This window comes from Mobula hypostoma, chromosome 19, assembly GCF_963921235.1.
Source record: "Mobula hypostoma chromosome 19, sMobHyp1.1, whole genome shotgun sequence".
In the NCBI taxonomy this organism is placed as follows: Eukaryota; Metazoa; Chordata; class Chondrichthyes; order Myliobatiformes; family Myliobatidae; genus Mobula; species Mobula hypostoma.
In genome coordinates this window covers 34,261,442-34,275,184 of record NC_086115.1, presented here as the reverse complement: position 1 = coordinate 34,275,184, position 13,743 = coordinate 34,261,442, and the positions used below count along the sequence as shown (strand labels likewise).

At 42.5% G+C, this 13,743-nt stretch overlaps 1 protein-coding gene across 3 annotated transcripts in view; it reads right to left on the bottom strand.

The window, feature by feature from the left end:
* LOC134358942 (interferon-induced protein with tetratricopeptide repeats 5-like) overlaps positions 1–9,015 on the bottom strand; it is a 50,347-nt gene extending 41,332 nt beyond the window's left edge. For 2 of the 3 annotated variants that reach the window (XR_010020979.1, XM_063071645.1), the window contains exon 1: positions 8,821–9,015. Coding sequence is in view for 1 of the 3 variants with exons in the window: in XM_063071644.1 (XP_062927714.1) it covers positions 4,442–5,912; positions 8,821–8,834 (1,485 nt within the window). In the remaining 2 variants the exon portion in view is untranslated. Of the gene's footprint in view, positions 1–727; positions 5,913–8,820 lie in introns of those variants that run through there. The other variant, XM_063071644.1, reaches the window with a different exon arrangement.
* Between the last annotated feature and the right edge of the window lie 4,728 nt (positions 9,016–13,743).

The following is a 13,743-nucleotide window of genomic DNA, read 5'->3' as shown; positions in this document are numbered from 1 at the left end:
TAAACTAAGTCCATTTGAGGTGGTTAGCAACGTGTCCTGTGTCACTACCGGGAGCCCTCAATTTCAGAGAGTCTAACATAGTAAAATACTTTCTGACAGACAGTTTAGTTAAATATTGTGTGAAATTAACCCAGGCTGTACCATCTGCTTCTCAACAGGCTTCTGCTGCTTAGAATGATCCAACAGAAGGAGGACACACTTTGATTCCTGGTGAGTGGGCCCTGTTTTCACCTTAGCTCACTTGCAGTGGCAAGCTTTTTGCTTGTTGCTGTGGCTAACGTACTAGTAAACTCTTGACTGAGTGATATACTGCCGGGCTACAGTGAGGAAATCCCTAACCATCCAGAAGACATGATGAGGTTTATTCTAGTATTAGTTGTTGACTTTTATTTGCCAATTTTCTCTACTTATTAACTCCCTTACTAATATTTATACTAATTTGCTTTATCATAGTTTACATCTTTCTTTTATTTGTATAGGACCATTAATGGATTATTTCAAACTCATTTAAGTATGCCTACCAATCTGTCATGACATAATCCTATGAATACTTTGAAGAATATATACCATTTGATATTTCATAACTCAAGTAGTTTTTGATTATTCTATACTTCGTGTAGATACGTGCCTCTGAATTTTCAGATGTAATGATCCTAAATGTGTCATTTAGAATCAAAGCAGGGGAGACTGTTGGATTTGATTGTTTAACTTTAATTTACTTTGCAGCTTAACAATTAATTATCTGCTCGTATTTTTTTAACTTTATTTTTATTGTTTTGCCAATAACAGAACAAACAAGATAAAAACAAACAGACAGACAGGGTCATCATAGGTGAAGTAAAATCCGTATCTTATAATAGAGAAAATGAATAGAGAAATGGGTTACATTGCTGAATCAAGGTTAACCAAACTCTTATGTCCATAATTGTCCTTCAAGGTCTCAAATTATCTGCTCATATTTTAAGTAATTACTTATATACGAATAACTGCTTACTACGCCCCATGAATCTGGTTTACGAGGAGAGGGAGAGGGCATAACAAATAACAGATGTGGAGGAGCACCAGAGAGAGGCGATGGGCAGGCAAGGAGATAAGATGAGAGAGGAAAAAGGGGATGGGAAATGGTGAAGAAGGGGGGGTGGGGTTGGGGGGGGCATTACTGGAAGTCTGAGAAATCAATGTTCATGCCATCAGGTTGGAGGCTACCCAAATGAATATAAGGTGTTGTTCCTCCAACCTAAGTGTGGGATCACCCAGTGGCCATCCATTTCAATTCTACTTCCCATTCACATTCTGATCTGTCTATCCATGGCCTCCTCCACTGCCTGCTGAGTTCCTCCAGCATTTTATGTGTGTTTCCTGTGGAACACTACTAGTCACAGACTTTTGTCCAGAATAACACTCTTCCATCAGTAAACTCTATCTTCAATAGGCAAGCCAATTCTGAATTCAAACCACTAGTCTTCATCTTCCTGATCAACCTTCCATAAGTGATCTTGTAAAAATGCCTTATTATAGTTCATTTAAACATTTCCTGTCCTGCCCTCAACAATCACTTTGTCATCTCCTCAAAAAACTCAATCAAGTTTGTAAGACATGATCTGCTCCACACAAAGCCATGCTGAATGTCCCTAATAAGTTTATGTTCTTTCAAATGTGAGTAAATCCTATTCTTAATGATCCTCTCCAACAGCTTCCCTACTGCTATGTGAGTCTCACCAATTTATAAGTTTCTGTTTTTTCACCCATTTCCTTTTCTTTATTTTAACTTAGAGATGCATCATGTTTACAGACCCTTCTGGCCCAATGAGTCCGCACCACAAATGATTCCCGTGTAACCACGACCTGTGCGAGTTTGGAATGTGGGAGGAAACCAGAGCCCCCCCGCGGAAATTCAGGCAGTCATGAAGAGAACCTACAGTCCTTCCAGATAGTGGCAGAACTGAATTTAGGACACTGGTGCTGTAATAGCTTTACTCGGACTGCTCAGCTCGCGTGCCTACCATACCGAACCTTCTTCAGGAATTAAATTAATCGCTGTCCTGTCATCCGGGACATCACCTGTGTCATAGACAATACAAAGATAGTTTTCAAAATCTCAGCACTCTTTTTTCCTTCATTCTCTGAATAGCCAGCAATAGATCCCATCAGGCCCTGGTGACTTATCCCCCTTAATATTCTTCAAGAGCTCCAACATCATCATCTTCTTGATCTCAAAATGCCCTAGGTATAGAATGTCTGGTATCATTCTCATTATCCTCCATTTCCTTCTCTTTATGAATACCAATGCAAATTACTTGTCTGATACCTCACCCATTTCTATTGAGTCTAGAAATCTAGTATAAGAAATTACCTTTCTTATCCTTGAGTGGTCCTACCCTCTCGATTGTTATCCATTTGTTTTTGAGGTACATTAAAATTCCTTGGAATACTCTTTAATACTACTCTCCAAGAAAATTCCATATCCATTTTGGACTTTTAATTTCTTGTTTTCTTTATGTTCCTTTACTTTTCAGCTTTCTTTTAAGGCTCTGTGCAATTTCATCTTCCTATACCTTACATATGCCCCCTTTCTCCTTTTTTCTAACTAAATCTACAATGTCTCTCATCATCCAAAGATCCCTTACCATCTCTCTCATTCGTCTTTACAGAAACATGCCTGTCCTAAACTCTGGTGTTTTACATACCCTGCTTTTCACCTCTAGTTCCATTATGAGAGTGTTTGCATTCCAAGCCTGGATGACAGACTTGAAACATTGTTCTTGGCCATGAATTGCTTGGCCTGAGACTGAAACCTTCAGCCCCTCTATTTTTAACCCCTCTTATTATACTACCTTTGGAAAGTCCATTAATTTGACATTCTTGAGTGTCACCAGCAGGCTGAACTGAATATTCTGCTGGTGTTTCTGTAACTTGTTTAAGACAGACTTGCCATTTAAGATTTTAGCTCTCAGGCGTGTCTTTGGATGGAATCTTGACTGTGTTTTTGAAATTCAGTCTTATCTCAAAAATCACTATTCAAAAATTCCAGTTGATTGATAAGGTACAAGATACAAATTGAAAACTAAAATACAATTAACATTTAAACATAGAACATAGAACTTTAAAGCACAGCACAGGTCCTTCAGCCCACAATGTTGTGCTGACCTTTGAACCTATTCTAAGATCAATCTATTCTTCCCTCTTACATAGCTCTACATTCTTCTGTCATCCCTGTGTCTATCTCAGTGTTTTAATAAATGTCCCTACCACCACCCCTGGCAGTACCTACTACTCTGTGTAAGAAATTTACCTCTGACATGCCCCCCTATACTTTCCTCCAATCAACTTAACATTATGCCCCCTTGTATTAGCCATTTTTTCCCTGGGGGGGGGACTCTCTGGCTGTCAGCTCAATCTATCCCTCTTATTGTCTCATTGACTTATATTCAGCTACTTCTCAATGTCCTCTGCATCCTTAGTAAAGCTTCCACATCCATCCTATAATGAGGCAACCAGAACTGAACACAATATTCCAAGTTTGACCCAGCCAGGATTTTATGGAGCTGCAAATTTACTGCATGACTTTTGAACGCAATACCCCAATAATGGAGGCCAACACACTATACACTTTAACAACCCCATCAATCTGAATGGCAACTTTGAGGGCTCTATGGACATGGACCACAAGATTCCCTCTCTCCTTCCACACCGCTAAGAATCCTGCTATTAACCTTCTACTCTGCTTTCAAATTTGACCTTCCGAAGTGAATCACTTCACACTTTTGCAGATTGAACTCCATCTACCACTTCTCAGCCCAGCTCTGCATCCTGAAAAGGTCCCTTTTAACCTATGGCCACTTCTGTGCTATCCATTACACCACCAACCTTCGTGTCACCTGCAGTCAAGGAATCTCATAAGAAGACTCATCATGATTTTCAGAGTTGGTTCCTTTCGACTTTAATCCCCGAAACCCACTTTTGTTTCTGAATACTGGAGTGAGTAATCTTCAATGAAGCACAAGGACTGGAAAGGATAATTACAAAATTACTATTTGAAAATCACACTTTCATAAAGGGTTGCTATGGTAGCAACACGGTTTGTGCGACACTATTACAGCTCAGGCCGTTCGGAGTTCAGAGTTCAAGTCTGGCACCATCTGTAAGGAGTTTGTATGTTCTCTCTGAGTTTCCTCCTGGTCCTCCAGTTTTCTCCCACTGTCCAAAGACGTACAGTTCGTGGCTTAATTGGTCATTTTAAATTGCCCCATGATTTCACCTGTGTGAAATAACTGTTTGCTGGGTAGTGTGGCTCATTGTGCTGGAAGGCCCTGTTCTGCACTGTATCTCAAAATAAAATTTAAGAAGTAAATAAAAATCTCAGTGAAGAAAGTGCTACAGGAATATACTACGAGAGACTAGTGAGACAAACATCCTCAGATCAAGCTGAAGCAAGTAAATTTCAAGTGTCATTATGTTCCTCAATGGAAAGACGTAATTCATAAAGAGCACTCAGATATTCCTCATTCTCATGATCAAACTCCAAGGCCTTCTCGAAGTATTCAATAGCTTTAGCCTTGTTCCCATTCAGCTGATACAGTAGCCCTTTCATACCAAGAGCCTTACTATCATGTGGATCCTTGCAAAGATTTTTTTCTGTCCACTTCTTCAATTTATCATGACACTTTTTTCGTTCACTTGAGTCGTATTCAACCTTCAGTCCTTTAAGGAATAGGCTGATGGCATTTGATTCGCACCTTCTCTGGTACATTTCAAATGTCCCAGCACGTAGACATATTCTCTGCAAATTTTCTGGACGAATATCATCTAATTTCAAAAGATTACTGTAGATCTCCTTAGCTTTGGAATTCTCTCCATTTCTTACACAGACACATGCAAAATCCAGTTGTGACTTAATAGCGGTTTTAGGACGGTACTGAAATGCCTTTCCAAAGTGATCCTTGCATTGATTGAACAACTTTGCTTTCTGGCGAAATGCGGGATTGCGAGGGTTTCTGCTACGAGGATTGTTGATCAGTTCATCTAATTTAATTCTGTAGCACATAGCAATTTGATCGTGCAAAAATGCAGAGAGTGGAGTTATTTCTAATGCTTTCTTCAACAGCCCAATGGCTTTCTCCACGTCTTCTTCTAATCTATAAAATTTTGCTGCATAACGAAGCACATATGGGAAATCAGGAGTTTTCTGCAATGCTCGTTCAACTAATTCAGCTGCTGTCTCTTTTTGCTTGAGCTGTTGTAGTTTTAGAGCCAACAGCACCATTGCCATGGAATTATCTGGATCAAGCTCCAACACCCGTCTCAGATGCTTCACTGACTGACACTGTTTCCGATTTTCTGGGGTACCAGAAAATAATTCCAGACGAGACAGAGCAGTTGCATACCCCATAATCCACTCCGTATTATCAGGATCTTCCACCAGAGCCTTCTTAAAGCATTCCTTTGCTTCTTCATAGTACTGACTAGCTGACCTCAGCAATGACCATCCCTTCTCCCCGTACACTTCGGGTATCATTGCTGTATAGCGAGGGCCATCACTGAGTGATTTGCAGATCATCTCCAGCTTGTCGAGGTAGGACTGGGCCTCGGTCAGTTGTCCCATGTGGTAATGCACCCAGGCAAAGTTTCCATAGGTGATTATGATGCTTCTTTCAAATTCATCTTTGTGGTTGTCCTTCAAAATCTCTTCAGCTTCATTTAAGTTCTGAATGGCTTCTTTATTCTTGCCCTGCAGACAATTTATGAAAGCGAGTTGGTTGTGACACGTGGCTTGGTATTTCACACCGAGACTTATAGCATCTTGCAATCTGTACATCACATCTTCCAAGTCAATGGTTTCCTTCTGAGGGCTCCACGTGAAGTGACACTGAAGCTGATCGAGCTTCTCTTTCAACAAATCTCTTTGTGTGTTGCTGCAAGTGAAGAACATTCACGAAATTCAGCACTTCATACATGATCATTTTTCTTCACATCGTTACTTGTAACAAAGCCGGGAGTTATTGTGTCCTCTGAACTTTAAACAACACGTGAATAAATTTCAAGTTGTACATCTACTGAGCCCAAATAGAAGTTACTTTTATTTTATATTTGCATTATTACCATATAAATCCAGTTGTACACTTTATTATGCACACCTGTACACCTGCTTGTTAATGCCAATATCTAAACGGCCACTCATGTTTCAGCAATTCAATGCATAAAAGCATGCAGACATGGTCAAGAGCTTCAGTTGTTGTTCAGACCAAACAATAGAATAGCTAATGACTTTGACCATGGAATGATTGTTGGTGCTAGATGGGGTGGTTTGAGTATCTCAGAAACTGCTGGTCTCCTGGGATTTTCACACACAAGTCTCAGAGTTTACAGAGAATGATGCCAAAAAAACCACAAAAATAAAAACCCAATGTTCTGTGGGCAAAAATGCCTTGTTAATGAGAATGGTCAAAGAAAAATAGCCACGCTAGTTCAAGCTACCAGGAAAGCAACGGTAACTCAAACAATCGTAACTCAAATAAGAGTGGTCTGCTGAACAGCATCTCTATAAGCACAACGCTTCAAAGCTTGAATTGGATAGGCAGCAGCATCAGAAGACCATGAACATTTACTCAGCAGCCACAAGAGATACCGAACTGCGTGGTCACTGAGTGCATAATAAACATGAGAAAATCTGCAGATTCTGGAAATTCAAAGGAGCATACACAAAATTCTGAAAGAACTCAGCAGGTCAAGCAGCATCTAGAGAAATGAATAGATAGTGAATATTTTGGGCTGAGGACCCCATCTCCAGAGCTGAGAAGAAGGAAGATAACTAGAATAAAAATTTGCGGGGGTGAGGGGGGTGGTGCGGGAAGGAGGCTAGCTGGAAGGTGATAGGTGAAGCTAGGCGGGTGGGAAAGGTAAAGGGCTAGAGAAGAGGAAATCTGAGAGGAGAGGAGAGTGGGCCACAGGAGAAAGGGAAGGAGCAGGGGACCCTGGGGGAAGTAATAGGCACATGAGAAAAGGTAAAAGGTGGGGACTAGAGGTGGGGGAGGGATTTGTTTACCGGAAGGAGAAATCAATATTCATGCCATCAGATTGGAGGCTACCCAGACGGAATGTATGGTGTTGCTCCTCCACTCTACTGGGTGGCCTCATTTCAGCCCAAGAGGAGGTCACGGATTGGCACAGCGGAATGGGGAATGGGAATCGGAATTAAAATGTTTAACCAAGTAGCTCTGCTTGTGCCAGATGAAGAGGAGATGCTTGACATTATATAGTGTATAATGTCACAATGAGATCTGCTCCATGCATGAAGAAGTCTGAGAAGAGACTTGATAAGCTAGGTTGGTTGTCCTTGAAGGAAAAGGAAGAATACAAAATTATGATGGCCACAGTTAGGGTAGATTATAGAAAATATATCCTAAGTCAGAATCATGTGTAACTATCTGGTGTAGATATAGAGTAAAGGATAGAAAGCTTTGAAAGTCTGTCAATGGATGTTGTTTCTAAGCTGAACACATTGCTAGAAATGAGTGGGGAAGACAGTATCCTCACAACAGTTAACATTTGAATCATTGAGGTGTAGAAACCTGCAGAAAAGTTGTTGGTCAATGGGATGAGTATAGATGGATACTTGATGGTCAACATGAAAATGATGGGCGAAAGGCCTACTTTCGTCTGTGTGACGCTGAGATTGACATCTAAAGGCTGATTTATACTTGTGCGTCAAATGTACGCTGTACATACGGCGTTGCAGCACACCCTATGCTGTACTGAACACCAACCCTATGCCGTAGCCTAACGTGCACTTCTCCCAAAATGTAACTACGCGTCGCGGCGTCGCAGACCACAACAACTGTGATTGGTCGGCTTGGTAGCATCGTATTTCCTCCTATGCTGCAATAGCTTCCCATTGGGTGACTGAAAGGCAGGGAAGGAACACTGGCTGCAATGCTTTCCATAAAGCTTTACAGACCTCCAAAATTATATAGGACCCTGTGCTTGATGCCAGTTTGTAGCTATCTGCTACAGCCTGTTGACTTCCACCTGAAGCTAAAACTCGAATGGTGATTGCCAGTCTCTGAGTATACTGTGCATACACTGATGCGAAATAAATGGTTAGAGACGATGAACCAAATTGTCAAATCTACCTGCCGACATCCGAAAATATTTGAAATGCATTTCCTCGTCCATGTCACTCAGAGGCTGGACAAGCACAGAAAATTCACCCTCCTTCAGTTTCAGTCACCATTGTTTGAAGTTTGAGTTTCTTCGTGTTGAGTTTCAACATGCAGAAACTCAACACAATGGCATAGAAACCCCACCACCAGCTAGTGTTTTGGCAGTGAATTGCAGAGCGACGCAGGCACACCAACACACAAGTATAAATGCTCACAACGACGTAGCCCACTTGCATAGGATGCGGTGTAAGCTAGTATGTACAAGTATAAATCAGCCTTTACTCTCACCAGTCCTGGCACTGCTAAGCATCCAAAATGGTACAGAAAGTGTTGCAGATACTAGACGTCTAAATAACAACAGAAAGTACTGGATATGTTTATCTGTCTGAAGTTCTTGAAACAACGGACTGGGCTGTAATCTGTTTAACTGGGAGATAATTTCTTGCAATGAAAGCTTATTGGCCTGAAATAATAACTCTGCTTTACTTTCGACACAAGCAGCCTGATCTGCCTTTTAATGACGTGCCTATGAATGCACAATACCAACACTGTGCACCAAATACAGTAACAGCAATGCATTCGGCAAACTTCTGTAATCAAGCTTCCATGCAATGGTTAAAAAATAAAGCTTAAATACAGGAGAATTTACAGTGTTCTGTACCTCATTATGTTCATTCGAAATAATGTTCTTTGAATTTCTTTCACAGCTTCAGATGGCCCTTTAATTCTGAGTCAATCGAGAATGAGTGTCCTATGTTCCGATTTCCTGCTCTAACAGAAGGGCAGCAATTTCCTGATGCTGAATTGAAACTTATCGTAGAAAACAAAACCAGCTTTTTCCAAGAAATGATGCCACTGAAACAACACTGCAGGCTGACGTAGAGCTCTCAGGATCCAATAACAAAGGCAGGCTAGGATAGCAACAGTGATAAGTAACTTGGCCCATCAGACCCAACCTGATTGGCTGATCTTTTATCTGCCCACTCTTCATACCTGGCAGTCATTTCAGACTGTCTTTTAACTATTTGTGTTTCCCTGCTTTTCCCCTTCACAGAGTTCTGTGAAAGGAAGACAGAGACATTGTTAGCAGTGATGTTTTCAGAGCCAGCAAGGGTCCCTGGTTTCTTGGATACAGCGTTGCAGGTCTCTAAGTTGAAATCTGACCTGGATAAACAAGATTGTTCTGCATTAAACCGCACCCACTCCATCACCCCAGAGGGCAGTGTAGTGACCCCTAGAGGACAGTGTAGTGCAGTGGCAGAGGCAGTCCACAGTACCTTAACACAGTGCAGTCAGGCCTACAGTGATCTCATGAGTGTAGTTAATATGTGACAAACAGCAGTTCTGAAAAAAATGGCTTGCCTCTATCGTTCATATGCCAAGAAATTCCATTGCATAGCACAATATTTTTCAAGGTTATGAAATGAAGTAGATTTAACCTGGAATAACTCATATTTGTGTTGGGCACGTGGCCAAGTGGTTAAGGCATTCGTCTGGTGATCTGAAGGTCGCTAGTTTGAGCCTCAGCTGTGGCAGCGTGCTAGTGTCCTTGAGAAAGGCACTTAACCACACGTTGCTCTAGTGTCTGTGTGAGGACTGGTGCCCCTCACAGACTTCCAATCTGTGCCTTGTAAGGCATGAAAATGCCCGACGCAGGCTTCTCATGGCAGACATCCCACCCTGCAAAAACTCATTTCAGGGAGGTAGCACCCCAGCCCCCCGCAACCCCATATCACCCCCCCCCCGTCGACCTCCAAGGGTGTATGTAATACTTCGTTTAGTGATTTTGTCTAATCTGTAAACCAAGTTGGGTATATGCAGCAAATGTGACATTGAAATATGTACTTATATTATATTATCATGTTTATTCTACTAGAACTTTAAGCAGGGAGTTTGGCCTCATCATGTAGGACATCAATAGCGTAGCTCCTTGGCAGCCAGCCAGCTAGCTTAAATTAGGGGCCCCAACCTTTCTTGCACTGCGGACCGGTTTAATATTGACAATATTCTTGCGGACCGGCCGATCCTGGGTGGGGGGTGGGTTGTTAAACGCGACCGGAATATAGGTGATAAGTCAACTATAATTCACTTGTAAGTGGCTAATACACTCAATTTCATTTCTAAAAGGGTTTATCTAATGAATTTAATATTAAACACACAGCGCACATTTTCCTCGCATGAATGTAGTGATAAGTCAATTATAACAGTTGTCCCAAACCTCCGGGCTGTGAAGAATGCAGCGGTATAGCGGTAGCCAGAACGCACCTAGCACATCTTTAAGAAAAAAGCCGAAATAAACAAGCTAATTGATCAGGTGCCGCCCGGCACATAAATGTCAGCCCAGATCAGAGACAACACAATCGGCAATTGCCGGGCGGCACCTAATTAATTAGCTTGTTTATTTCGGCTTTTTTGTTAAAGATGTGCTGGGTGCATTCCGGCCACCGCTGTACTCTTTGCGGCCCGGAGGTTGGGGACCACTGAATTATAAGTCACTTATAAGTCAATAGCATCATAACATTTTAAGTAACCTTTGGATATTAAACACACAGCGCATATTTTCCTCGTATGAGCATATAAAAGCATTAACACACCAATATCGCTGAATCAGTGGGAGCCCTGGGCTTGTTTTCCTGCAACAAGACGGTCCCATCGAGGGGTGATAGGAGACAGCGATACTCGAAGGGGGTTCCTTATGTCCAGTCTATTCCGCAATTTCGTTTTAGTGGCATTCATTGCAGAAAACTCCGCTTCGCAGAAATATGTTGGAAATGGAAGTGTTACGTAACCGGCAACAATGAATATTAATCGAGACTGGTTTTATAAAAACAACCAAACATTTATTAAACACGTATAAGCGATAAGAAGAAAAAAACAAAGGAAAACTTTGACCGGAGGTTAAACAGGTACGCAGCCGTTCATCAACTCCACTCGGCTCTGGTTCGTAAAGAGTTAAACGCAGAACCAGTTCTTAAAGTGATACAGTCAGATATAGTTCTTAAAGCGATAACTTCAAAAGTCCAACAGTTTTACACATTCAATTGGGAGAGACTTCTCTGGAGAACGATTTTTTCACCGACCCACCTTTACTGCCGGTTCTATCCACTGGACTCCCGATGCCAGAAATAAACAGTTTAATTCGACTGACCTTAAATTCCTTTTATAGAGAGAGAGCCTTTGCATGAACTCATTGCTCTATTGCAAGAGTTATCTCAATGCAGCTTCTCTTCAACGAAGACTCAATAAGGTCGATCCTTTATTAAACTGCCAAACGATGCCGACTTCTCTCGATCCTTCACTTCGACGAATTCTTCACTCTCCCTTGAAAAATGTCGGAATTGAGTATATTGGCACTTCCAGCCACAAATTCCCAGTCCAAGTAATATGGAATCTTTCAACAGAATGTACAACCGTTTTAAAAATGAAACTGCGTCACAAAAACAAACATGCAACAGAAACGGAGGCACAACACATTCTATCTGGAAATCTACAAATTCAAAATCCCCCTGCATCACCTGAGTCGACCCTTATATAGTCACGGGGCACATGTCATCACGTGACCTCACAACGGCGGGAAAATTACATCAGGTGACCTCCAAAAGACCATTACAGCATTCTCATTAAAAAAAACAGATCTCCTTGCGCATGTAACAGAAGCAACATTTTCAGTGCTTTCGTGGCTATCTCAGGATATTCAGCCCTGCCTTTGACCAGAATGCTGGCAGAGATGTTACGTCAAACGTACTTTTCAGCCCGCTGTCATTTGCAAGCCCAAGGAGTTGATCTTTTCCCCGTGCTGACATGGGTGATTCACCGGGCACATTCACAAATGTGTCATGGACCTATTCCTTTGCACGTCTTGGGTCACTGATGACCTCGCGTGTGTTAAAATTCAACAGTGCGTGACAGGGAATGAGGAAAGGTGCAGCTGACTCATATTGCCAAATCATATTGTTTCCTCGCAGCCCGGTGATTAGGGACCACTCTTAGCAGGAAGAGAGATCAATCAGGATGCTCGCTGTCCCTCTCCCGCTCAAAGAAATCTATTTCCGGGATATTGTATATAAATTCCGAGCGTCAGGGAGCCACTATCGATATGCGGGAGACTCCCGGAACTTCCGGGAGAGGTGGGATATCTGTCATGGTCTGATTCAATGTTCCCCGTCCTCAAATAATTCTACTCATAACATTCCACTGCATGCACGCATACAGGTAATGGCACAGTACAGCTGAATTTTGTTGCCTTTGGGGACCAGGGACTACAGTGTGTGCTGGTGCAGAACCTTCTGGATCCAGAGAATTGATTGTGAGGTCATGCAGCACATCTGCTCTTATCCCATTGTCCTGCCACCCTACCAGAGATAGGGTTCCTCTTGTCCTCACCTACCAACCCACCAGGCTTCATGTCCAGCACATAATTCTTCAAAATGTTCACCAGCTCGAACGGTTTCCATCATCTAGCACATCTTTCTCTCCCCCCCACCTTCTGTTTTGCACAGGGATTATTCCCTACGCTAGTCCCTTGTCTATTCGTCCCTCCCTACTGATCCCCCTTCTGGAACTTATCCTCGCAAGAGGAACGAGTGCTACACCTGCCCCTACACCTCCTCACTCACTACCATTCAGGGCCATAAACAGTCCTTCCAGGTGAGCCGACACTTCATCTGAGAGTCTGTTGAGATCATTTACTGTGTTCAGTTCTCCCAGTGCGGCCTCCTGTACATCAGTGAGTGTCGACATAGATTGGGAGACCGTTTTGCCGAGCACCTACGCTCTGTCTGCCAGAACAAGCGGGATCTCCCAGTGGCCAGCCACTTCAGTTCCATTTCCCATATGGTCAGCCATGGCCTTCTCCACTGTCGTAATAAGGTCACTTTATATCCCGTTTGGGTAGCCTCCAATCTGATGACGTGAACATCAATTTCTCAAATTTCTGGTGCTGCCCCCCAACACTCCCCCCACACCTCCTTCTCCATTTCCCATTCCCTTTTCCCGCTGTTACCTCCCTCTGCAAATGGATCCTCAGCTTCCTAATCAGAAGACAAGAATCTGTGCGGATTGGTGAGAATATCTCTTCCTCACTAATGATGAACACTGGTGTACCTCAGGCGTGTGTGCTTAGCCCACTGCTCTATTCTCTCTATACCCATGACTGTGTGGCTAAGCATAGCTCAAATAGCATCTGTGAATTTGCTGATGATACAACCATTGTTGGTAGAATCTCAGATGGAGGAGATATGCCAACTAGTGGAGTGGTGTCATAGCAACAACCTTGCACTCAACATCAGTGAGACGAAAGAGCTGATTATGGACTTCAGGAAGAATGAGACGAAGGAACACAACCAATCCTCATAGAGGGATCCGAAGTGGAGAGAGTGAGCAGTTTCAAGATCCTGGGTGTCAAGATCTCTGAGGACCGAACCTGGTCCCAGCATATCGATGCAGTTATAAAGAAGGCAAGCTATACTTTATTAAGAGTTTGTCAACAAATACCCTCAAAAGTTGTATAGATGTACCGTAGAGGGCATTCTGACAGGCAGCATCACAGAAGGCCATGGAGGCCAAGTCATGTACAGGTTTCCCC